The 25,891-nt window shown below is 42.2% G+C and overlaps 1 protein-coding gene across 1 annotated transcript in view; it reads right to left on the reverse strand.

The window, feature by feature from the left end:
* Positions 1-25,891, reverse strand: part of LOC138600558 (protocadherin Fat 3) — a 68,500-nt gene that overhangs the window by 24,456 nt on the left and 18,153 nt on the right. Inside the window, exons 7-30 of the mRNA XM_069672015.1 lie at positions 23,778-23,839; positions 22,360-22,674; positions 20,886-21,096; positions 19,045-19,116; positions 16,183-16,319; positions 15,337-15,612; positions 13,606-13,816; positions 13,231-13,445; positions 12,928-13,086; positions 12,655-12,776; positions 12,053-12,235; positions 11,840-11,954; positions 11,463-11,744; positions 8,652-9,002; positions 7,952-8,125; positions 7,330-7,860; positions 4,220-4,584; positions 3,819-3,972; positions 3,160-3,267; positions 2,899-3,082; positions 2,542-2,762; positions 850-1,302; positions 613-747; positions 121-520 (exon numbers count right to left, since the gene is read on the reverse strand). Coding sequence (XP_069528116.1) covers positions 121-520; positions 613-747; positions 850-1,302; positions 2,542-2,762; positions 2,899-3,082; positions 3,160-3,267; positions 3,819-3,972; positions 4,220-4,584; positions 7,330-7,860; positions 7,952-8,125; positions 8,652-9,002; positions 11,463-11,744; positions 11,840-11,954; positions 12,053-12,235; positions 12,655-12,776; positions 12,928-13,086; positions 13,231-13,445; positions 13,606-13,816; positions 15,337-15,612; positions 16,183-16,319; positions 19,045-19,116; positions 20,886-21,096; positions 22,360-22,674; positions 23,778-23,839 — 5,436 coding nt within the window. The remainder of the gene's footprint in view (positions 1-120; positions 521-612; positions 748-849; positions 1,303-2,541; positions 2,763-2,898; positions 3,083-3,159; positions 3,268-3,818; positions 3,973-4,219; positions 4,585-7,329; positions 7,861-7,951; positions 8,126-8,651; positions 9,003-11,462; positions 11,745-11,839; positions 11,955-12,052; positions 12,236-12,654; positions 12,777-12,927; positions 13,087-13,230; positions 13,446-13,605; positions 13,817-15,336; positions 15,613-16,182; positions 16,320-19,044; positions 19,117-20,885; positions 21,097-22,359; positions 22,675-23,777; positions 23,840-25,891) is intronic.

Genomic DNA, 25,891 nt, shown 5'->3' on the forward strand with positions numbered 1-25,891 from the left:
AGGCTTAATGAATAATTGTTATGCAACACATCCTCTTCTCTCTGCATCGCACGAGGGACAATCGCTGCGGCACAGAAGGTGTTCAGCTACATTATGTTAATGCCCTGCTCCTCTCCTCACCGGTGATGTAAAAACTGATGAGGCGGTTTTGATCGGTGCCGTCTTGATCTTTGGTTTTCAGCACAGCTACCACCTCTCCCAGGGGATCGCTCTCCTTCACCGCGCCCCGGTACAAGTCCCTCTCAAACAGCGGGGGGTTGTCGTTAACGTCTGACACAGTGATGGTCACCACCGTGGTGGAGGAGAGAGACTGTGACTCCCCGAGATCAGAGGCCACCACTTCAAAGCTGTAGCTGGAGCAGGACTCGTGGTCCATCTGGCTCACTGTGGTGATCCAGCCTGTTTTACTGTCTATAGCGAAGAAAGAGCTCGTGGTGATGGGGCCGCTGAGGGCGAGCGAGCGACCTTCTTTTGTTAAGTCCAAGTTGTAGGTGAGCAGAGGCCCGAGGCTGTAGGTCACCTGCATAAAAAAACACACACAGCAGCTTTTCAAAGATTCTGCATCACGATAAAAAAGAACAAAGCAAGCAGCTGAACTCTTCGGTCACACACCTGTCCATTAGAGCCCCAGTCTGGATCGAGTGCACGGACTTGGACCACTCTTGTCCCCATCGGCATCCCCTCCATCACGGTGGCTACATAGGTGTTAGTCTCAAACGCTGGCTTGTTGTCATTCACATCAAGGATCTGAAAAAAAGGTATCATATTTTGGAGACATGTTTTTTTGATGTTCTTTTATAACACAAAAATGAAGATTCAATAATAAAATACGAAACAAATGCTACCAACCTTAACTTCCAGGTCGACAGTGGAGATAGACTCTATCAGGTCTCTTCTTGTTGTTCCGGCGACCTTAAAGCGGAAGATGCTGACCTGTTCGTAGTCCAGCGTTTTTATCAGACGGATCAGACCTGAATCCCTCTCCACCAGGAAGGTCCCTCCCTGGTTGCTGTCGACAGTCTCTCCTCCGACGACAGTGAAGAACCCGCTCTGCCCGGGGCCCATGTACACAGACCCCAGTGCTGTTCCTACAGCTGTGTCCTCTGGGATGGTGAAGGAGTACTGAGGCTGGCTGAAGGAGGGAACGAACGCGTCTGGTGGGACGACGTGGATGAAGGCTGACACCAGAGAGTGTTTCGCAGGAGAGCCGCAGTCTGTTGCTTTGACGAAGAAGGACAGCACGGTCCCCTGGAGGTGGTCCACGGTGCTTTTAGTCATCATCCAACCGCTGTCTGGTTCCACCTGGACACCAGCAAAGTCACCATTAAATCCAACTTATACTATAATCCTTGTTATTCAGCTTACATCTTTGCCTCTCAGTGCCAGCTTGGCTGAATTTGAGGCAATTGACTCTGCTTGCTCTTGCTTGACCTGGACTTGTTCTTTTATTTCCACCAATTAGAGTGTGGTAAACAATGCTATTTAAGCTTCCACTTCATATATATATATATATTTATATTTGTATGCTACCTTTTTGTTTGCATTTTTATCAAATTAGCCTTTAAAGTTAAAGATTTTCATGTAAATAAATGTCTGTTCAGTCACTATCTATCACCGAATGAGGTCACACAATGGTGGTTGAGCCTATGGCCCACTGATGAAAGCCTTTAAATTTGCAGTATATAGTAATATTATGGACTGGATGTCTGTTGCGACATTTGTGGAAAAAATCACAAGCGGCGCCCAGTTAGTGACGCGTTTTCCATCACCCAGCAGTGGTTGGTCTGCCAGAGACGGTAGGCGGAGCTAAGCGGCTGCTTTTCCGGTCTCTACAAGTGTTGCGAGTAAACAGTAATCTACTATGGCTGAACAAACAAAGAAAAGATCGATGACTACAGATACAACTTCAAAAATAAGTGAAAATCCAAAGAAAAAGAAACAAATCCGACGCTCAGATGAAGGAAAACAGTCTAAAAAGGAAAGCGACTGTGAGCGAGGAAAATCAAGGAGCCAGCCGTGGACGTCACACATGCAACACCGTCTGGATATCTGGAAGTGTGCTCCCACAATTACAGTTTATCGTCATAGGTGGCGCCAAAGAGAACAAAAGTGAGACAACTTTAATACTACACCTTTGTATCATGAGCAGTCATAGCTGTTTAATTGCGTGTCCCTTCTGCACAGCAATAAATGACTGCATCAATCTTAATGTAGCGTCATTTTGATTTGATGAGTAAAAATTCATTATTACAGCTAACAGATGGCTGTTAATCCACTGAAATGGGGAGGGGGCATCAGTTGAGAATATCCCTTAATTGAAAATCAGATCTGCAGTGTACATTATGAGCTTTAATATGCTTTACTCTCATCAAACAAATGTATTTAGGTTTGGATGTGGTTAGCCATTTGCATCTTTTCTTGAGGGAACTCAGAGGATGTTTGCAGCTGTATTTATCCTCGCCACACAGCTGTGTAGTGCAAACACATTTTCAGAAAGTGCAGCAGCCTGAAGTGTAAAGTCACAGAGCAGAACGCACTGACCTCCAGCACATCAACCAGTGACAGGCGCGCCTCGCTGTAAAGGGAGTAGGTGATCCTCCCATTAGACCCGGCGTCAGGGTCAGTGGCTTGGATCTGTGTGACCAGAGAACCTTTGGCAACATTTGCTTTAATGCTCATGCGGTACTCCACGGCTCTGAACCGAGGGGCGTTGTCGTTCTCGTCGGCAAGAACCACTCGCACTGTGCAAAAAGATGCACGGCCTGGAAAAACAACAGAAAACAACAGCATGGATGGATCAGATGTGTGGTTGACAAACAGAAAAAAACACCTGAACTACTTCTGCAATTATATGTGCTGATTTGAAGATGTCATTTTGGTCAACGTCTACAATAATACCTCCACCATCCAGAGCCATAACAGTCAGCACCATGTCCTTGTTAACAGGATTTTCTCTGTCTAACTTCTGGAGAGTCGATATGACTCCATCTGCATCAATGGTGAACTGAGTCTTCCCCAGGTCATTGATGAAGGAGTAGGTGATCTGGCCAAACAGCCCCGAGTCCTCGTCTGTCGCACGTACCTGGGGAAGAAATGTCACACTGGTCATTAACACAACATGGAGACATTACTAAATGAGAAGGCAGAGGGTGTACTTACTTGAATGACCTTTGACCCAGGAGGGGCATTTTCCCTGACTTCAGCCAAGTAGAACCTCTGGCTGAACACTGGGCTGTACAGGTTAGCTCCCAGCACACGTACAATCACCTGTGGATCACCAGCATCATTATAATCCTCATCCTATCCCCATCATCCTCATGTCCACTGACATTTCCTTGATGCCTTCGCAATAATCATCACTGGCTGATTTGTCAAACACGATCACATCAGTGAGGCAGCAGTAGGCGCATACAGCTTCCGACAAATGGTGATTGATGCGGCTGAAAATGCCGCGTTCACATCATGTCAGAAGACGAAGGTAAAGTATTGAGTGACATGTTGACGCTACAACATATGATGTGCCCTTCCAGAGATGTGGGAGATATCAGGGTCCCACTTGTAATTACCACAAAGAGACAGATGTGAACATTTTATTTCCACTTGGCAGCTCATCCTCATCATAAATCCGATGTGACGTGGACACGCATTAGAAATCAGCAGCTGCACTGTGCCGGACAGCTTCAAATATCTGTAACAAATCTGAAGCGAGGGATTGCTAAGGGAGGTCGGTCAGCTGGATGCGGATAAACACAGCAAAGGTTAAAAAAGAGCAAAACAGTTGACAGAACTAAATTGTAAGCGGCAGAAAGTTGTCTCACCTGAGCAGTGTTTGTGAAGACTCCATCTGACACGGACACATTGAGTTGATAGGAGAGTTTCATGCCTTGTCTCCTCTTGTTAGACAGAGTGAGCACCCCTGTATCTGGCTCCAGAGTAAAAGTCATTCTGTCATTTCCAGACACGAGACTGTACCTGAAAGCGAATAAAAACAGCACGATGCTGATGATGTTATTCTGTTCAGAAGGATGAGTCAAAAGCGCTTGAAAAGAAGGAACAAATGAACTAACTCACCTGGTAAGAAATGCCCTTTTCTACACATAATGAACTGAAACTTTACACAAAAGATTCACAGGTGTTCAACTTGAAACCATGCTATCTAGTACAAAACATAACAGAGAAATCAGCAGACACAGCCCTTTCTAACGCATTTTTATCTCACCTCAGCCTCTGAGCATCACAGATGTCAGCATCCGACGCCTGAACACAAGTCACAAAGTGTCCTCTGGGAGCCAGCTCGCTGACAAAGGCCTCGTACAGCGTTTGGCTGAAATTAGGTGGGTTGTCGTTCATGTCAGTAACTGTCACAGTGACACTAACATCACTGCTCAGGGCCGGGTCTCCGCTGTCCGTGGCTCTGACAATGAAGTTGTAGCGCTGGGTGAGCTCGTAGTCGAGCAGGCGGGCAGTGAATACCAGTCCGCTGCTGCTGTCGATGAGGAAGTAGTCTGTGCTGTTGTAGATGTCAGATAGGATCTGGTAACTCGCCACAGCATTCTTCTCCGAGTCCTGGTCCTGTGCAAACACCTACAAGGATGGTAACATTAGGCTCTGCACTTCCTCATGCATTATTTAAGATAGGGTGTGATTTGTTTACCCTCACATGCTCTAAAGCTACAGTACCTACACTGGGTACAAATGAAAGAAGGAAGAAAGCGCTGGGTTTCAATGAGATGAGTTTGAATTGCACATTTGCATCTAAAACAGATTAAACATTGTTGGGCATCCAACAGAAACATTTTCTTAAAGCTGAATATTTTATATGTCGTACGTGATTAAACTGTATGTCCAATCATTGTTAAAAAAAACCCCTGAAAAGTGAGGAGAATCTCAAAAAGGTATTAATCATGCTGGTTTAAATGACTGCTTTGAATTTAAATGACAAAATAAAGTAACTTGGTGTAAAGTTTAAAGGCCACGTTTTCAGTGCTTCTACATAGTAAAAGCATAGAAATGGTTACATCATAAAAATACCTGGGTATTATTTTATAAGACCGTCTTGAATTTGATGTGAACACTAAGGCTGCTGGGGCAACAGAGAATTCACCTTCTCCAGAAACTCAAATCCTTTTCTGTCAGTCCCATAATCCTCAGTCATATTTATCAATCTTTTACGGAGTCTCCTGAGTTTTTCTTTTATCTGCTGGTTTCATAGCCTCAAAGACAGAAACAGTCTGAACAGTAGGGTTGAAATCTGCTTTAGGTGAAAGAAAAAGGTCTGAATTGTTTTTGCAACAAGCAAAACATGAAGAAAGTTTTTTGGCTCGTTCTGGACACGTTGCACTGAATTTATTCTCTGTTGCCATGGAGACGTTGTTGTGTTTTTCGTGCTTGTTAAACTAACCACTATTCGTAATTGACCCTTCGCTAAGTCCCGCCCCACTTCGTAACTGTTGCTAAGCCTGCCAAACTTTCGCCCAGCATGTAAATATTATGGCGTTTTCAACTATAACAGTGAGAGATGTTCCAAGGGAAATAATAGCAGATTTCTGGAAAAGTAGTTCCCAAATATCAGAAAGAAGTAGACAGAAAGGACGACAATACACATTTGAAAGCTACATCCAGAATATACAGTCATTTGTTAGCGGAGTGTTGAGAATGAACATGACATTAAAATCGAGGCAAAAGCTCGCCGGTCCCAACGCAAGCCTCAGGCACCCCATGACAATTCATGTTTAGGACACTCATATACAGGAACAACCATGTTCCTGCACAGCAGGGTAAGTCAGTATAATGTTTTATTTTAAGCAAATGTTTAGTTACGACTCCCTATTACTTTCAATATCTAATATGTTTTAGCCCATTGCTAGCAAAACTAAATTATCCCACTTTTTCACTTTGTTTGAAGCGCGTCAGGATGTTGCTCGCATATGGTGGGCTTGATCCAAACACTGGATCCGGATTAACTTATAATAAGTATTCAATCGTCTTTGTTAGCTAACAAGCTAACCTAGCCAAGTTAGTTAGCGTCTTAACTTGGAGCATAAACGAAGGAGTTTTTGTTGATATTCGATGGATTAAGCTGCGAGGGCGGTCTTCCACAATTTAAAATCCATGTCCAACATCTCTCCTCTTTTGTTTTTGGCTAAGGAAAAGCTAAAAATATGACACTTTCCTCTAAACATTGAGGATATCTGCTGCCTTATTTGTAGATTCCATATGCACACCGTTATGGCATCTGAAAGCCTGACAGGCCTCCCGTGCCTAGTTACGGTTGCTAACAGAGGATTGAATATTGGCCATTCAAGAGAGGGGCTTAGCGAAGGGTCAATTGCATTAAAAATAAGTATATAGAAATAATCAATCTCGTCGCTGATAATCTGGTTTGCTTTTGTAGGTCACATAGAGTCATCAGAATTAATTTCAGTCTGTTTCATAACCAGTGAAAAAAAACTCCTCACAGGAGCTTTAAAGTTCTGTAGGTTTTTTTTCTCCTTCTTGGCACAGTGATCCGATAATTCTTTGTTTCAGACTTCTAAGACTAAGTTTGTTTATTAATCCGTCTATTTATAAATCATTATTCATTTGGTATTTATCCATTGTAAAAGTTACAGGTTGTCTCTATGTTGTTGCGTCTTTATGTTTTTATGTACATGCTGTTTCAAAACAGTTTTGCCTAGTGTGTTGTTGTTGTTGTTGTTGTTGTTGTTGTTGGCTTTTTGCTTTTGTTGGATCGGACAGCTGAAGACAGACAGGAAATATGGGGGGTAGAGAGTGGGGGATGACATGCATCAAATGATCGGCAGACCAAGAGTCGAACATCGGACTGTAGCCTCTATACATGGGGCACCTGCTCTACCAACTGAGCTAAACCAGCACCCCTTCCCTAGTGTATTGATTAATTGATTGATTGACTATATGATAATGAGCTAAAAGCACACATCGTACATTTACAATGCGTAAGCAATATAGCTTACAACAATGCAATAGCTGTGGGTAAGTATTTTAAGATACAAGATTTCATAATATAGTCCAATCAGACCATTTTTATGACCTCAGAAATCACGGAATGTAATTACTTTGTGTATTCAAATTGTCTTGTGTTAACATGTGCAGTGCAACAGCACTGGTCAATTATTCGCTAAAGGTCAAGAGCTTCCACTGGGAAATTTCTAGGGAAATATCACATTGTCTTCTCATAAATAATTGATTTGCTATCTAATATTCATCCAGAATACTGCTGGAGTGACTCCAATGTGTAAACAATCATTCAGTAAGAGTACACAGTGCAGTGACTCAACAAACAAAGACTACACACACATACACACACACCTGTAGCACGGTGGTGCCAATCATGGAGTTCTCTGCGATCACAGAGGAGTACGAGGTGTTTAGAAACAGCGGCGGGTTATCATTCACATCCAGCACAACGATGTCCACATCGACCTCGGACTTCGCCCCAGTCAGTGTGTCTGTAGCCTTCACCGTGAGCCGGTAGTACTGCGTGGTCTCGTAGTCTAACGGGTAAATCACGCTGATGATTCCTGTGTCAAAGCCGATGTCAAACTGAAGGGAAGGGTCTCCGTCTGAGATGGTGAAGATGATGCTCTGGCCTTCAGGGCTGGTGGCGTTGATGCAGAGGACGGAGGTGGAGACGGACACGTCTTCCCTGACTGTGACGCCATAGAAGGGCTTGTCAAACACCGGCATGGCTTTGTTTACGACAGTGACGGGCAGCTCCACCTCGCTGGACAGAGGGGGGAAGCCACCGTCAGTCACCACCAGGACCACCTTGTACTCTGCGTTGGATAAGTCCACCTCAAAGGCCCTTTTTAAGGTCAGCTCTCCTGTCACTGGGTTCATCTGCAGGAAAACTCCTTTGTAACTATCAAAATGTAAACACCCCAACCCTTAAATTAGAAAACATTTAAGAGCAGGAAACTGTAGCTCCTACCTGAAAGTTCTTGTGCTGCTCTTTGAGGCTGTAAGTCACTTCTCCATTTAAACCGTAGTCTTGGTCTATGGCTGAGGCTGTGAAAATGGCTGATCCTGGCTCTGCTTCCACCTGCACTAAAGCGTAGTAGGGGAGGTTCACAAACTCTGGGGTGTTGTCGTTCACATCTTCCACCTAAGAAAGAAGAGATATGTAAAGAAAATCCAATAAGGTCATGGTGTAGGGACAGTAGTTAGTGGGAAACAATCAGTTACAAACATTAGATAACAGGATCAGTACCTTACTAAACAATTATGGTGAACAACAAATAAGCTGTCTACATTTCCCTCTCTCTTATATTCTCTGTCTTCTTCATACAACATTTTATCGACCCCACTGTGCATTCTGTGTTCTGAAATATTAAAAACCAAAACACCATGTTTACTACATCTGCACTGAAGTCAAATGAAAAACAAAGCATCAAACAAAAACTTCTGCAGGGAGGATTGAACAAAATTGCAACGATCAGACTTGCAGGCGTATAAAAACTCATGACTGAGTGAACAAGATGTATCACAACGCAAAATAAACAAACATTGTGTTGAATATAAAACCAACTTCACAGGCTACACAGAAAATACACAAGCAGTAAACAAGAAAAACCTAAGTCAACATTAAAATGTCCATGCATGTGTGAAATACGACAGCTTTCCACACCCACCTGAACTTGTACAGTCACCCTGGCCACCCTCAGTATCTCATCCTCCCTGCTGACCTCCACCACCAGCTCGTAACTCTTCTTCTCCTCTCGGTCAAAAGGCACACCGGTGGTGAGCACCACTCCGCAAGTTGGGCGGATCGTGAAGCGCCCGCCCGGGTTCAGCAGAGTGTACTTCAGCGGCTCGTTGAGGCGGTGGCCGACTGTGTTAACAACAGTCACTAGAGTGACATTGGGTACGTTCTCCGGGATGGAGGCGGAGTAGAAGGGGAAGGTGAAGAGAAGGCCACTGTCGACAGCTTCTCGGACGAGCACTATGACTGACGCCATGCTGGAGAAACGGCCGTCCCATACCTTAAAACAAACAAACAGAAAGGAGAAGAGTGTTTTGTAAGGCACTCAGCTTTAAGTGTTCTTTGCAGAGAATGTAACTCTGACAAATATCACAATACAACCCTGGGACATGGAAACCTGAGGAGGGACTATAAAGCAAGTTACATATAGCCGGGCTGTCTTTGATTTAGCTGGCTAAATAAAAACTAAATGCGAATAATCTGACTGGGCTAATATGCTGTTTCACATTTTAAGACATATATATAAAGTTACAATGTTGGATATCCAGACTAAACGTGGGTGAAGTTTCAGATCTGTGGGTAAAAGTATGCTGGAGTAATCCCCAGGCTTCTCAGCTCAGTCTGCAGGCTGCTGTGAACGCCAGGTTTCACACAGTTTTTTCTACACTTTGTGACGTCACAAAGTGCGGCCACAGCAGACTTCGGAGAGCTGGCCAATCAGAAGAAAGCAGGCTTGTAGGGGCGGGGTTTCCTAAGGGACAGAGCTGATGAAAATGATGAGTTTTTTTAAGTGTAAATAATGCTATGCTACTCCACAGGTATCACAAAGTGAAATATGAAGCTTGAAATAAGCAAAATACCCCCCCCAAAGAAATATTACCACAAAAAGCCGCATTGCTGCTACAAATAAATAATAATAATATAAAATGTATTAAAGTCATGTCTCCGAAGTAGTCATTAAGTTCCTTTTTGTTACCCTTATGTTTCATCTTTAGTTTTTCCTGTTTTATTTTGATACTCACCTTGTGTCTCGTTGTAGGTCCTCAACTTCCTGCACTTCTGTGTGATTACCTGCTTGCCCTAATGTGTTTCATCTGCGTCTAAGGCCAAATCCCAATCGACACACTCACGGACTTTGAGGCGCGTTCCCGGTAAGTGTGTGAGTGCTTAGTGCCGCCCCACTGTCAAATCACCGAGTGTGCGAGGGCTCTGATGCGGACTTTTCAACGCCAAATTGCGGACTTTCCGTGAGTCTGCATATCTGCAGACTTTCCTTTGGTAGTTACTTAGAGTTCATAGCCAACTTGGTGACATATACAAAAGTAATTGTCCAGCTCCCCACTAAATGTTTAACAAGTGTTTATATATTGAAGTAGTATTCAATAAAGTTTGAACAAAACAAACTAAATGTAAACAAAGCAAGCATGGAGGTGACAGGAACTGCAAATATGTTTATCTATGAGCGACAACATGTTAATCACTTTTGTGGTTATTTATAGCACTATTTTTAGAGATCTTTATGTTTTTCAGTTAAATATTCGCAAATGATTAAACATAATGCCTTTCTGACTTTTGATAGTTTGATAAAATATGTAAACGCTGTAATGTAAGACATACAATCACATGTCGGCTTTTTTTCTAATTATTTAACGACACATCTGGTTTCCAGGCAACATGTGATGTGATGATAGTGTGTCCCATTCCTCATTTTTATGCAGTTCTCAAACCTTCACTGACTCACGCATATCATTAAAGTCGATGAGGGTTCAGTGCTTAGGCTTTAGGTTGGAGATTGGGATTGGGCCTGATTGAGTCTTTTGTCTTTGCGTTCCCCTTCTTCTGTGCCAGCTTGTGTTGTTCCCCCATGACAGCGGTCCAGCATTGATGTGATCTTGTAAGCCTTTTCGATCTGACCTTTTTGTGTTTTTCAAACTTTGCCTTTTGCCTGTTGTTTTGGATACCTCTGCCTGTTGTTTTGACCTCCTGTGTAACGAGCCCAAATTGAGCCTTTGAGTCTTACATCTGAGTTCTCACCTTGGTTCAGTATTGACTTCGTGATGTACTCTTAGTTCCTCTGATTTATTTATACTGCCACAACCACACATTGTAGAGTCCTTACTGTCATACTTTGTAAAGATTATTTCATGAGTAAAGTCAAGAATTGCATGTTGGTCTGACACCTTTCCATAATGAAGGGTGCCTATATGTCCGAATCAAAGGTAAATGAATTTTGTTGATTAAAGTATTATAAAGTAATCATTTTCTTTTCCGCTTCCTCGCTGAAATACCAGCAGTGTAAAACGGACTTGGCAGGAAATAAGGTTGAAGCATAAAAACGTAATCCAAAGTGGTCTGTAGCTGCTGTGCATTCATCATCCTTTCAGTGTGTGTACGATCTGCTGTGTGAAACTTAAAGTATTAATTTTACACGGAGCAAATAAGGCAGATGAGAAAAGGAAGATTTCCTGCTTCAACAACTGAATGCATGAAAGTTCCTGCAGCATAAAAACTGCAATGCTATGCAAACACTTGCCACACTCTGCAACTTCACCACTTTGTCCTAATGCATTTCTTATGTACGGTTCGACAACTTTGCATGTACAGCCTAACACATTCCTTTGCTCATAGAGAATATCACAAGGAAAGGAATTAAAGAAAAGGAGGCGCTTTATCCAGCTAATAACAACTGAGAAAACCTTGATAAGCATATTCTCAAAACACTTAATGAACAGTCGCTTACCTTCACATTAAAGCGGTATCTGTCTTTGCTGAGGTTCTGATTGACGACAGTCACAACTCCAGTGTAGCGCTCCACAGAGAAGTACTCCACATTGCTGTCCGCTAGAGAGTACACTAGCCGGGGTGTGATCGATTTGTCAGGGTTCAGGGTGAGGTCAGAGGTTATATCTGGGTCAACGGCCTCAACCTTAAGGACCTCGACTCCAATGTAGGTCGGCAGGAGGAGTATTGTCTCGTAGGTGTCCTGTGATAGCTTTGGAGGCGAGTCGTTGACGTTGATCACCTGAGATGGGGTAAACACAGAGGGAAGAATGCTGTCTGTGAATGTAACTCAAAATGAAAGTGAGTTCAGAAGGGTTCATGAGGCACCTTACTTACCTTTATAATCACCTCTGCTGGGCTGTCAGCACTCTTAGGAGGCTGACCGCTGTCTCGAACGTGAACCCGGAAGACAAACTCAGAGAAGGTCTCGTAGTCCAGGCTGGCAATTGTTCTAAAAAATAACGACAATTGAAATAAATGAAAGCTGTTATTTGCTCCAGAAATATAGAGATCTATAATTTGAATCCTGGTTTCTAACATGTCACCTACCGAATTGATCCAGTCCCAGAGTCCACGCTGAAAAACATCCGCGCCGTCTCGTCCAGGATCTGGAACACTAACAATGCGTTGTGATTGCGGTCCCTATCCATCGCCTGGATCACTAGAGGGTTACCGTCCTCTCCCATGACCACACTGTTGACAGGTGCAGCCTCACTGATTGCACCCACATACCTTTGGAAGTTATAAATAGGAAAGTGGGCATTTAAACACTTGAACCGCAATACTTTGAAGTGCTTGAATTTAGAGAAGATGAGATTTGCTATTCATGAGTCTTGCATCAGATTCTTTAAAGTGTGGCAGCCTTTTATCACATACTTTGTTAACCAGCTTTAAATGTATCGATCTATTCTGTTAAACACAACCGTCTTTTTTCTCCTTAGTTATTTGTGTCATGTGTAATTGTATGTTTGTTTGTTAATGCCATATGATTTTTGTTTAGCTAAACAAGTTGATTATTATTGTTCTGTTATTCTGCTGTAGAAGAGGAAAGCTTGTATCACTCCAGAAAATAACATGTTGTCAGGACTCAACACGGCTCAGTAAACATCATAGGAGCCTGAAAGCTCTTCGCTTTCAACTGCAACAGATACCTGATTTGTTGGAAGACAGGTGGGCAATCATTGACATCCCCCACCTGGACGATGACAGTCGTGCTGGCCTCCACACCAGCCATGCTCAGAGCATGCACCACCAGGAGGTAGGAGGTTGTTTGCTGCCAAACGAAATAGATCCAATGAGTTAAAGTGCTTTTGTTAATTTCATATGCATGTCTAAGCATATTAAGTGACTCCTTCTTAAACTAAGCTTTGACAGATGGTGTTAATTTACATATATACCACTTTTAAACACATGCATTAACGAACCTCAAAGTCAAGTAGCTTGCGCGTGCTGATTACTCCAGTATGGTGGTTGATGAAGAAGCTGTGCTCCTCGTTGCCACGGGTGATATCATAAAAGAGTGCTGAGCGGCTAAGAGCGCTAACAGTGGTCACATGGGTCCCAATAGTGCTGTTCTCCATTATCTGTAGATACAAAGACATCAGTGACAAAATTTTAGGCACTTTGGTAATAATTTATAATCTGTAGCTACTCCAGCTTTGGGCTTTCCTTCATTACATCTATCTTGAACCTCTCCCCCATCCTTTCACTCATCCCTCTGTCTTTACCTCCGACTGATACTCCTTCAGAGAGAATTTGGGTTTGGAGAAGTCAGACAGGATCAAGGATATGCGAGCTGTAGCTGTGGCCATTAGCGGAGGAAATCCACTGTCTGTGACGCGCACAGTAAGTGTATAAAATCCCAGGGAGGTGGTGTCCAGGTCCCTGGCAATGCAGATAAGCCCTGTGGCATTATCAATGCCAAACACACCACCGCTGTTACCTGAAAGAAGCAGAAAGGTTGCAGACATCATTACTGGTAAATACCAATCCCAATTAGCTCTCCTCTGAGGAAGAATTAAGAAGCCAATCACAGTTTAAGCAGGGGTTTAAAACAGCTGAAAAACAACAACAAACTCCTTCACTATCAGATAGCATCCCACCTGCTTCGATACTATAGGTGAGTTGGCCGTTAATCCCATTGTCTTTGTCTAAAGCGGTCACTTGTAGAACAGAAGTGCCTATAGGAGAAGATTCAAAGGCCACAGCATCATATACGGTGCTTGTGAAGTAGGGGATGTTGTCATTGGAGTCCTCCACCGCCACCAGGATGCGAGCCAGGTCACGGTTAAATGGAAACTCTTGATCCTTGACCTGAAGCGATTAGAGAGATGAATATGGATAATGCTGCAGGAGGTGAGTAATGAGATAAATCATCTTAAATTAAGAAAGCACTTGGAAGAGAGCACAAGTACACACATACATTCATTCTTATTCCTATGTATGTCTATTCCTGTTATCGTCTTTACTTTTTTAGCTATATTTGTTTGTATTTCCAGTTTTTTTTTTTGAATGATTATTATTGTAATACACCTCTTTAAGTGTCCTCATCTTTCATCATCCCTCTGTCTCCACTCTGCTGCCTCTTTACATCTTTGTCCTTGTGGTTTAACTTATATTGATTGTACCTTAATAATGTCTTGCTGTGTCTGACCTTGTTGTTGTGTTTTCTTCTGAGCGTCCTGTTTTTACTATCTGTCAAAGAACTTTGTCATCTCTTGTTTTAAAAGATGCTGTATGAAGTTGTTAATTTTGATTATTACACAGCTGTGTTAAGTACTTGATTCTGACTGGTTAATTGCAGCATTCCGAGGTCTGCTATTTCAAAACAGCGAAGAGAAAGCAATAAAGGTAAAACAGCTAACAGCTCAGTTAGCTCATTTTAATTTGAGTAAAAATAGCTAGGTTAGCTCATTTTAATGTGAGTAATAATAGCTAGGTTAGCTCATTTTAATGTGAGTAAAGACAGCTAGCTTTGCTCATCTTAATGTGAGTACTATCAGCTAGCTTAGCTCATAGTAATGTGAGTAAAAACAGCTAGCTTAGCTCATTTTAATGTGAGTAAATACAGCTAGCTTAACTCATTTTAATGTGAGTACTAACAGCTAGCTTAGCTCATTTTAATCTGAGTAGCTAGCATAGCTCATTTTAATTTGAGTAAAAACAGCTAGCGTAGCTCATTTTAATTTGAGTAATAGCAGCTCAGTTAGCTCATTTTAATGTGAGTAAAAACTGCTAGCTTACCTCATCTTAATGTGAGTACTATCAGATAGCTTAGCTCATTTTAATGTGAGTAAAAACAGCTAGCTTAGCTCATTTTGATGTGAGTAATAGCAGCTCAGTTAGCTCATTTTAATTTGAGTAATAACAGGTAGCTTAGCTCATTTTAATGTGCGTAAAAACAGCTAACTTAGCTCATTCTAATGTGAGTAAAAACAGCTAACTTAGCTCATTCTAATGTGAGTAAAAACAGCTAGCTTAACTCGTTTTAATCTGAGTAATAACAGCTAGCGTAGCTCATTTTAATTTGAGTAATAACAGCTAGCTTAGCTCATTTTAAGATGGCTACAGAGTTAACCGTTACTATGGCCGCAGCTTTCACTGTAAGTGTAACAGACTTTAAACGGAAATATAACCTAATGATTTTTAAATTAATTGATTTTCTGAATCATTCCGTCGGGGTCCTGCTCACCCTCGTGGGGTTCCATTTTACTATAACAACCTGCTCATTATACATTATCCCTTACATGTTATGAATATAATAATAATACACTAACACTCATTCTAACAGCCAACAAAGCACACACAGAAACACATTTTTTTTCCACTCTCACCATGATAGTGAGGATGTGTTGAGTTCTGGCCTCGTAGTCCAGCCTGTCTGCAGTGTAAACTACTCCCGTGCCAGGATTGACCCGGAACAGTCTCATGCTGGCAGGGTCCACGCTGCCGTAGATGGAGAAGCTCAGGCGGGAACGCTCGTCCATGTCTGAGGCTCTGACCCGCACAAGCTCCATGTCCACCGGTACATCCTCTGAGACACTGACATCATACGCAGGCTGGGAAAAGATGGGCGGGTTGTCGTTGCTGTCTTGTATTCGGATGAACACCTGCGAAACAAAGACGCAGAAGATACAGAGGTTGAAATACACTCAGTATATCATCCTTAAAGATAAGATGTAGGGTAGTCTTTGGTGCCTGATAATATTTAACACACTTGAAGGGTCAAGTAACTCCTTGAATTTATTATTTGCAAGGCGGTGATACCAGTATTTACACAAAATCCCTGCACTTAAAGCAATAGTTAGGGTATTTTCCAAGCTGGGCTGTGTTTTCTAAAAGGGATGTGGGCATTTTTTTTTAGTATATACAAACACTCGCCCTGTATTTGCCGAGGCTAATCCCATTAATCCACTCATATCAAGGATTTCCCTTACAAAGCAGACCTAGTAGGCCAGCCAAGACAGCAGTAGCACCCAAAATGTCAAATAAAGAGCAACAAAAAGCACATTTCATAGTCAGCAGGAGATAATTTGAAAAAAAAAGAGTGCAAGCTTAGGAAGGAGGGAAGCTGAGAGTAAACAGCTCCCCCAGGAAGAGGTAACAATAATTTAATTCGATGTGGGTATCGAGTGTGTAAGAGGCAGTGCCAGTACATAACAAATCAAAAGTGTGTGTACCTGTGCTGTGGCAAAGTTGGTCCCATCCGTCACCTGTATCGTCATGTTGTACACAGACTGCATCTCTGCATCCAGCGGCTTGGCAACGACGAGAGTGCCCACCCCGACTTGAAGGTCAAACTGCATGTCAAAGCTCCCTGGGATCACACACACACACACGCACACACACGTATATCACAGGGAGTTTCAGTCGTTTGGTATTCCTTCTGCGTGCTAAACTCAGGTGCTCTAAGTTATTACTGTGTAATTGTTTTGGCCAGGTGCCTGCGTCTGGAGCTGGAGGGTCTGTGAAATAAAATGAACTGCAATGCAATGCAATGTAGCACCCAACCCACTTGGCAGCATAAGAGCTGTTAACAGCCACACAAACATCTGTCTTATCACTCCAAAACACAACCCATCTTGCAGATCAAAAAACCTGCAGCTGGGTGTTTTCCGCTGGCGGTGAGTGTACAGTTTAGAGGCTTAATGTTTGATTAGAGTGAGGTAGAGGGGATTGATGCGCGTTAGGTATTCTGTGCCATCCTTCGTCTCATTCCAGCGTCTCTCTCGAGATATCTGGGCGCTTGAGCTCCGCTCAGCATATGAATACTGATTGGGCATTTTTCACAGGACCACTGAGGCGTGTTGAGTCGAAGCACACCGCAGGGATTCGCTTTTTTTTTGGTTGTTTTTTTTTTTGTTGAAGGAGAGATTGGTCAATATTTCACGACAATCAGACCGAGATCAAAGTCTGTAGAGTCAAAAAAAAACAACACTATCTTTCCTGTCTGTTAGAGGTGCCTCTAGGGGGTCTGATAATGCTTTAGGGTTAGTTTTAGTATTTTTGGTGTGACCTAAATGTAGTTATTAATATACCTGCAGTGAATTAATTACCACTGTTTTGTAAAATGTATGCAAATAAACATTTTAATTACTGTTCTGTTAAGTAGCAAATTATTTAACACATTTCCTAATTACCCTCCGTGTTTGTTTACTCACCTGTTTCAAATAACAGGCTTAATTGCTATTAGACTATAATTGACAGGCATGACTAATAACTCAAAGCCTGTCCTGTGCAGTTTTTAAACAATAGTGCTGTTGAGCTATAAATTTAGCAGGTCCCTGAGTTGTTTGTATCACACATTCTACCAGCACAAGAGCCCATTTAAATGCTGCGATACGCATGAACATCAAACTAGATTTACCGCCTCCGCCACCATCAATGTTTCCCTCAGAATGACAGTGTAACTGTGCCAGGAACGTTTGATATATTTGTACATGGAAAATATTCAAAAGAACGTCTTACACTGAAAATACAATGGCTTAAGGAGGACTACATGAAGAAGTAAATGTTGCATCACAATAATTTACAGGGAGGACTTAATACCAGGGAACAACTCTCTCTCTCTGTCTCTCTCTCTCTGTTTTTCTCTGAAGAGCATGTAATAGTCAGTAGACGCTTCACAGGACAGCAGGACAAACAAGTGCTCAAGGGTTAGAGTGAGGGGAGATTGTCCACTTATAAATCTTGGATAGTGTCATTCTCTCGGAAGGTTAAAACAACAACAATAAATCAGACGTAATAAAATATCGCCTTCACAAGAATGGGGCAGACGTGAGGACACAGTGACCTTTGACCACCAAATCCTAATGAGCTGACTTCTGAGTCTAAGTGGAAATTTGGGCTCAATTTGAAGCTGTTGCTTCCTGAGATTTAGCTTTCACAAGAATGGTACGCTTGTATATAGATATGGACAGATGGAAGGATAGATGGAGACACACAGAAAACCCTTAGAGATAATGTCTTTGGAATAAAAATAAACACATATTGACAGAGATAGATAAAGAGATAAGTTGGAGTAGCTACAAAACAACACACACACTCACAGCAAATGTTCTTTGTTTTCAAAGAACCTTTTCTTAAAGAGCAGCTCCAGTCATGTTTTGAGACATATAAAAGGCTCTGTTTGAAATAATAAATTGTGTCTGATATGTTTTTTTGTGCAAAATATGTTAAATTACCTCGTAAAAATCCTCCCACGGCATCTCCTCTTTCTCCCTCATTAAAAATTCCCCAATCTACATAGTCGCCACCCACTATGTAATCCATTTCTCCTCATCGTTTAGTGGCAACTTGTTGAAACTTAGTTACAGCTGGCTCGCGCAATGCAGAAGTGGTTGCCATAGGTTACACATAATGATATGCATAGCATCACCCCGTCCATTAACGGGATTGGCTCCTCAGGTTTGTGACGTCTCAAACCTGCCAATCTGAAAAAGTGTTGTTCAGCCTGTCCTTGGTACATTGCAGTTTAAAAGCAGACAGGCCCAGCCATGGAGGTGACTGCTTATGTTGTCCCTGATATGTCTTGTAGCACATGAAGAACACCACATGGAGATGTTTACAAGGTTAAAAGCTTGATTTTCACTGAAGAGGGTCTTTAAGGTTTTTTAATTGGACCTTTCCTTTTTTGTCTTTTCCCTTTTAATCTTATTATCCTTTGACATATTTGCAATATTATATTATATGGGTGCCGATACAGCATATTATCTGAAACTGCAGAAAGATAATCAGGCAGACTCAAACTAAAGTGGCATCAATGCCTTATTATCATAAAATATTCAGGTATTTTTATCTACTTTTAGTGCAGATCAGCTCCCTGTAGCACAGAGTGGATTAGCTGAAGCTCTGAACCTGTCCGGTCTGGGCAGAGAGGAAGTAAACATGTGCTGTTTGTGTGAGAATACTTTTTCAAGCTCAGATCAATCAATACTGCCTTTAGCTAAACTGGTCCTGATACCGAATGCTGCGTTTCTGAAATTTCTCCAGCTCTCGGGTGTTTAAGGTAAGAAGACTAACAAAATGAGTTTTGACCAGACCTGTGTCGAGCGAGCAGTTCCTTCCACAAGCGTTCTGAGGGATGTAGAACATTTCTCTGGCGAGCCGTCCGCCTTGACAGTGTGAGAGAGGGGGAAAAAAAGAGAGAGATGATTAATATTTAGGAAGTCAAGGATATTCTTCAAAGGTTCTTTATCATCTCCATTATATACAGCTCTCTGCAAAGCAGACTACTTGACACATTTCACATTTAAATGTATTATTAAGTAAAGTAAGAGGACTTTTCCTCAGCACAGTGTGGAAATGTAATTCATTCATAGATCATATGAAAGGCCAGTTCTTGAGATTTGTGAGAATAATAATCATGGTTTTAATTTCTTTAATATCTAAAATATTAATGAGTTTGAGCTGATTATATCGGTAAAAGTGGAACAGTAAAAACACACCATGTTTGCATTTTTTTCTATTAGATGACTGAAAAAGAACCAGAACTCGTTTTATATTACGAGCCAAGCGATGGGAGCTGGGTCTCCACAAAGACTTTTCTAATCAGAACTGTTGAGTAGCAATCAATAATGAGCTATTCACTTATTATTCTATCAAAGACTTGAATCAAGAGGCAAGACAGAGCTCACATCAGCAGGCAGACAGGCAGAGAACCAGTTTGCTGAGAAGATTCGTTGCCTGAAACAGAGCCATAACAGCAGCACCTATACTTTTATGTTTGCTTTTTGAAAAATGAACCCTTAAAAAGTCAAATGTTTTATGCACGTTTGCTTGTGTACTCCATAATGTGCCAGTGGCCTTCTGATTTTAACAAGCTTACTTTTGATTGTGAGAGATATTCACTACAGGTGAAGCTCTGAATATCGTCAGCACTTCCTCTAAGGCAGTGAGAAATAATAAAACCTGAATAAGTTTGAGAAAAGTTGTTGTTGAGCTCTTTGAAGAAGCCTGCAGTGTGTATCAAGAGATTTGATACCATGCTAACTTCTACACGGTGTGAAATAGATCGCTTCCAGCTTATCCAGGACATGTTTGACATAAAAAGGCAAATAACATTTCTGTAAAGCAACACCACGATACCACCCGCACCATGAAGAAGAATACATCACTGCAGTTATATTTAAAATATTTTACTCATCCCTCAGGAGGCGATTCAAGCTACACTGATTATAACTTGTACTTAGAGAAAAAAGTTGGCTTTATTTAACATATCAAGTGAAACATTTGAAAAGTAGCAGTCAGTAAAATCTTTATTTAAAGTAATAATTCTGAAGACTTTCATTTAAATAAATGTCTGTTGAGTCACTATCTATCGCCGAATGAGGTAACACAATGGTGATTGAGCCTATGGCCCACTGATGAAAGCCTTTGCATTTGCAGTATATAGTATTAATATAGACTGGGTGTCTGTGGTGACATTCGCGGAAAAAATCACAAGCTGCACCCAGTTAGTGACGCGTTTTCCATCAGGCAGCAGTGGTTGGTCTGCCAGAGAGGGTAGGCGGAGCTAAGCGGCTGCTTTTCCGGTCTCTGCAAGTGTTGCGAGTAAACAGTAATCTACTATGGCTGAACAAACAAAGAAAAGATCGAAGACTACAGATACAACTTCAACATAAGTGAAAATCCAAAGAAAAAGAAACAAATTTGACGCTCAGATGAAGGCAAACAGTCTGAAAAGGAAAGCGACCGTCAGCGAGGCAAAGGGAGCCAACGATGGACGTCTGGTTATCTGGGATGTATACACCCACTACATAGAACGAAACTGAGAACTATGAGATTATCACTTATTTAAAATAAATTACCAGAATAAGAACTTTGTAATTATATTTTTAGTTAATTTCCCTGTTACATTAATATAAAAGATATTTTTTCTTACCGACGATGTTGAACCAGAGAGACGTGCTCGACTGGCTGACAGCGACAACTCCCACAGGCTGAGCTACAGCAGCCGTCTCCACTATGGAGAAGTTGTAGTACCTCTGGGTGAATTGCAGGGGCACAGGCGAGGGGACGGGTTTGCGAATCCACTCTACATGGAGTTTGACAGTTGACCATAATGGGGGATCACCGCTGTCCTCGGCTTTTATCTGAGAGAAGAAGAAAAACACTTAGACTGACTTGTGTATTTAAACAGAATGCTGATTCAGTTTCAACCAGACAATACTGCACTGCTGTAAGGACAAGATTGACTGTACGATGGGTTTACAACAACACTGGATCTGGTGTTTGTATGCATTAATTCAGAGTAAGCAAACATTCTGGCCTCTCCACTTCACACTAAGCTAAAAAAATATATGGATGAGATCTATACTCATGTTCTCTAGTCTGACACGGCAACGTCCCGTCCATGAATAATATTTCTGCTAACCTCAAAATTGATCTCAGCAATTACAGTTTAATGGGATAGCCTGTCCCTGGCTGACTTTGAATATCTCGCTCTGCTTTTCACACACCAAATAGGAAAAGCATTAACTTAAATGAATCAACTAAATCTTGGGAAGAACCTATGTGAGCGGTAATTATAAAAAATGGTGCTATAAGTGGTGCTCACTGAAGAGCTGAACCTGTGAGCCTAATAAGTTATTGGAACCATTATTTGCTTAGAGAACAGCGTTAACGCTAAAATAAAGAAAGATGGCTGCAGGGGAGAGGGTTGGTGCGTTTGACGTCCGTGTCTGCTGCTTCCACACTTCAAGTGTGAGCCCTTCACCACTTAGACTGAGCACAGGCACGGGAACAGACTCCAAGGGCACACAGGCATGACAAGCTAATCAGTGAATGAGATGCATAAGTTAAATCAAGTGTCTGCAGTGCATATATAAAAAGGGATGGAGCAAGATTATTATATTGTAAGTATGCGGCAAAGAAAGCCAAACAAATGGCAATGTGTGCTTATGTGTAGGATAAGTTTGACGCCGCGAAGAGCAAATGCCATTCCACACACGACTTTGACTTTGACTCTCAAAAAACCTTGGTACTTTTGTATTCATTTGCTATGGGAATAACAAAAATGTACAAATAACTGAGCGGGAAAATAGCTAATGGAAGCAGAGTGGCTATAGTTAAGCTGTGAAAAGAAAAGGGAATGGGAAAAGCCGCATCCAGGAAGTGGAAAAAGAGGAGCACTGTGCCTTTAAGAGGTCACAGTCTTACATCAAGTAAGAGCATCTGTAGTGTGTAATTCAGACTATAGATTTATTGTCACGTTTGCCTTGTTGCTAATGAGTGCTGTAATCTCCTTAGCACACTCTTATTGGAAAGCTCTCAATAGCCAAGCTTGGACCAAGCTGCCCTTACATAAAAAACAGGACGCTTTAGATCATGTTTTAAACCTGATATATGACACTCACAGTGAGGATGTCATAGCTTCCCGCTGTCACCATCTTCTTTGACGACACCATAGCCGTCCTGGGGTCAATGCTGAACTTCTCATCCTCATTACCGTCAACGATGCTGTAGGTGATGTTGCCATTGGCTCCGAGGTCCCGGTCGTAAGCGAAGACACGGTAGACCGGTTCCCCGCGCTTGTTTCGGTCTCGTTCAGTCAGGCTGATGCGGTAGGTGACCTCGGGGAAGGTGGGCGGGTTGTCGTTCTCGTCCTCGATGTGAACTATTACCCACACGGTGGACTGACGGGTCGTCACGGGGCCGTCTATAACTGTGACCTGAGGAAAACACACGCAGCGAACCAGCAAACATGCAAAAAATCAGCTTAAAAGATTCTTTTTGAACATGTCTTGTCAAATGTGTGGTTTGGTTTGAGAGTGCATGCATACATTAACGTCATAAATGTGAGCTCCATCTGTGGGGCTGTTAATGTAGAGTGCAGGAACACGTGGAGCGGGTTCCCAGGAAATCACTTTGTATTATTGATCCCCTGGGGGCAGAGGCAGAGGTCTGATCACTGATCAATTGGATCAGAGCAGGGTGGACACCATTGCTGCCAGCCTGACTGCTCACTTGACTATTAATTACAAGCAGGCAGCAGAGACTGGCAGGGGGAGCAGTGGGTGGCATGTGTGGACTGGCATTCTTATTGAAATCCCAGGACAGGACATGACAGGACGGTGCGACAACAAAGACCTCTCTGCCCCCAATTTTAAACTCCTTTCAGGTGTTAAGTATGTGATGCTGGTAGATGCCAGCTTCCTTCAACATCTTGTGCTGCTTTTATTTTGTCGCGTGCTGTCATATGATGGGTTCTTCTTAAGTATTGGAGCAGAACAAAGCAGCACAAAGAGTAATTGAGTCTTGACAAGTCAAGTGGTAGAACAGAAACCAAACACCAAACCACAAAAGTGCAGGTCAAGTTTGGGTTATTTCATTCCATTTTGAAGACGGGCCAAGTGCTTGTAGATCCAGATTCATTTAATAAGTTGCACGAAAAGTCAGGGGAACTAGAAGTTTGCTCAAGAATCTCTGATTATCAGGTTCATCTGCATGCAGAGCAGCAGGAGCAACAGGAATGGTAATCACAGTGCTATCTGTATGCCCAGTGTCTGCGCTTATCAAATGCCGGGCAGAGCAACTCCTCTCCTCCCTGTTCCCGTCCTGAGTAGGGAAGATAACCAATGATGAATGATTACATTTAGAAAATCCCAAACCTGGGGCCCAAAACTACAGCCATTCATCACAGTTTATGGAGCCTTGAGGGCCTGCCAGGATTGTCCTCCAGCCTGTCTCTGTTAATAGTGGGCTGTGGCGGGTGGCAGGGGTTGATAAATAATAACACTATGAACCTATAAAAACAGTTCAGTCGTTTCTGTACCTCTAAAAAGTGCTCAGCCTGTTGTTCTCGGTCCAGTTTCCTCGCTGTTGTTGTGATCAGACCTAAAAAATCATAAAGACGAAAATTAGACACAAACACAGATATTCTTATGTTTACAAATGCTACACAATTTAAAGGCCAAAATAATCACTTATTTTAAATCTATACACTTAAGAATAAGCAGGTACATACAAGTGTAGACACACACATACAAAAAAAACATAGCCTGCAGCCTTGGCAGGGACAATGGCTTTTGGCACATGTTCATATGGCACTGTATCGTTAAGGGTCATTCACTTGGCCAGCGTGCCACCAGGACAGGAGGGGAAGGAGGGAACACTATTGATAATAACGACGATCGAACCAGTTTATTCAGACGATGGCTCCATGGTTTGACAAACGTACGCAGGCTGCTCTAGAGATCACAGACGACAGCTCCATTTCCCCCCCGACACTTTCCCGTTCCCCCTTTTCATTTCACTGTTTTCTTATTGTGTCACTTGCTTGCTAGCTCACTGTCATTTTGCAACTACAAAGACGCCCCACGGGCGCACGTACAAACAAACACACTCAAACAATCACAGGCACAGTTTGTGTCATCAATCAATAATTGGTTTAGTCAGTAAAAAGTTTGGGAGTTAGACAAATCCAAAGTTCCCCCGACATTATTCTGGCTATCAGGGAAACAAAGAAAAATGCATTAATCCATAAGCAGATTCAGCCGGATGTATGACACTTTTACAATATTCAGTCAACTGTTGTTTTCCAGGAGAAAGGAAGGATAATGATCACAGTCTCTGCATGCTATTCAACATTTAATGAAAGTACCCAAACAACAGTGAAAGGCACATCTGTCACAGCCAGGATCTGGTTTACCCACAAATATAAATATACAGAAAAATGCACTGAAATTCTTCTGTTTATTTATTTATTTATTTTTAAAGAGCACATATCTCATTCTTACTTTCATTTACTTTAAAGGTGTCAACACAGGATGACAGAGTAACTACATACATGTGCAAATAAAGACATCCATTCACACATGGGTCAATGCACAAATAACCACCTATATACAAACATACATATATTCTGATATTACTTCTGTGTGAATTGCTTTGCAGAATGATTGATTGAATGGTAATGATGTGTTTGTTTCAGTGCAATGAAGCGTCTCAGTGAAGTAGGATTATTTTGGGTGCTTAAAATATCCGTGCTCAAGGATAGACTTGGTGCACACACACTCACACTCGCGCTCACGCACGATCGTGCTCGCACATATCACAGTGTCACCTTGAGCTCGCTACGCTGGCTAACTTCAATTAAGCAAATTAGGAGTGAATGTAGAGCAGCGGTCATGAGCTGCAGGAGAGAGACTGGAGGGGGGAGGCGGGGTGGTGGGGGGGCTTGTTCAGCAGAACACAGCGCGAGTAACAGCTCAGATAATAATCAATGATCTACACCTTGCAGCAAATCTGCGGTGGGACAATCCTCAGGTTTAATTGGACACAGGAAAAAAATAATGCATAAAACCCACCCACACCATCACACAGAAAATATACGTCATGGTTCAGTGGCCTGTTTCAAATCTTTAGACTTCTTCTCCTTCCAATAAAACAAAGACGGTAAAATCAATCAATGGCCGCTTCTCAGCCATGTAAGGGGAATCACTCTAATATATTGTCTAACTGGAGCAACAATAGAAATACAGACTTAAAACTTCTCACACGTCTCATTGTGGATCTGCATATTGACTCTAACTCATACAATGGATTAGTTTATAGGCACAACAAAACCCATACCATCCAAATGTGAATTGTATTTAAGGCCACACAGAGCCACCATGACTCCATGTAGCTACCCAGCAAACATGCATGCCTTAATGAGAGGCACTCAATGCAACACCCAGTGTCAACACTTCTCTGTTCTCGTTTCGCCCCCAAAGGAAGAAGGCTTCATCCGCACACCCCGACACAAACAGACAGCACTGTAGGCTGTCACAGCACATTTACACACTTTGCACTCATTCAAAGTTCTGCTTCAATACAGTTTGGGAATTGTTGCAGTACCTCAGACCCATCAATCTGACACTTCCACAGTGAACCTGAAAAATGCAT

This window comes from Semicossyphus pulcher, unplaced genomic scaffold (assembly GCF_022749685.1).
Source record: "Semicossyphus pulcher isolate SPU_LCO1_2020_fin unplaced genomic scaffold, fSemPul1.0.p SCAF_10, whole genome shotgun sequence".
Lineage (NCBI taxonomy): Eukaryota > Metazoa > Chordata > Actinopteri > Labriformes > Labridae > Semicossyphus > Semicossyphus pulcher.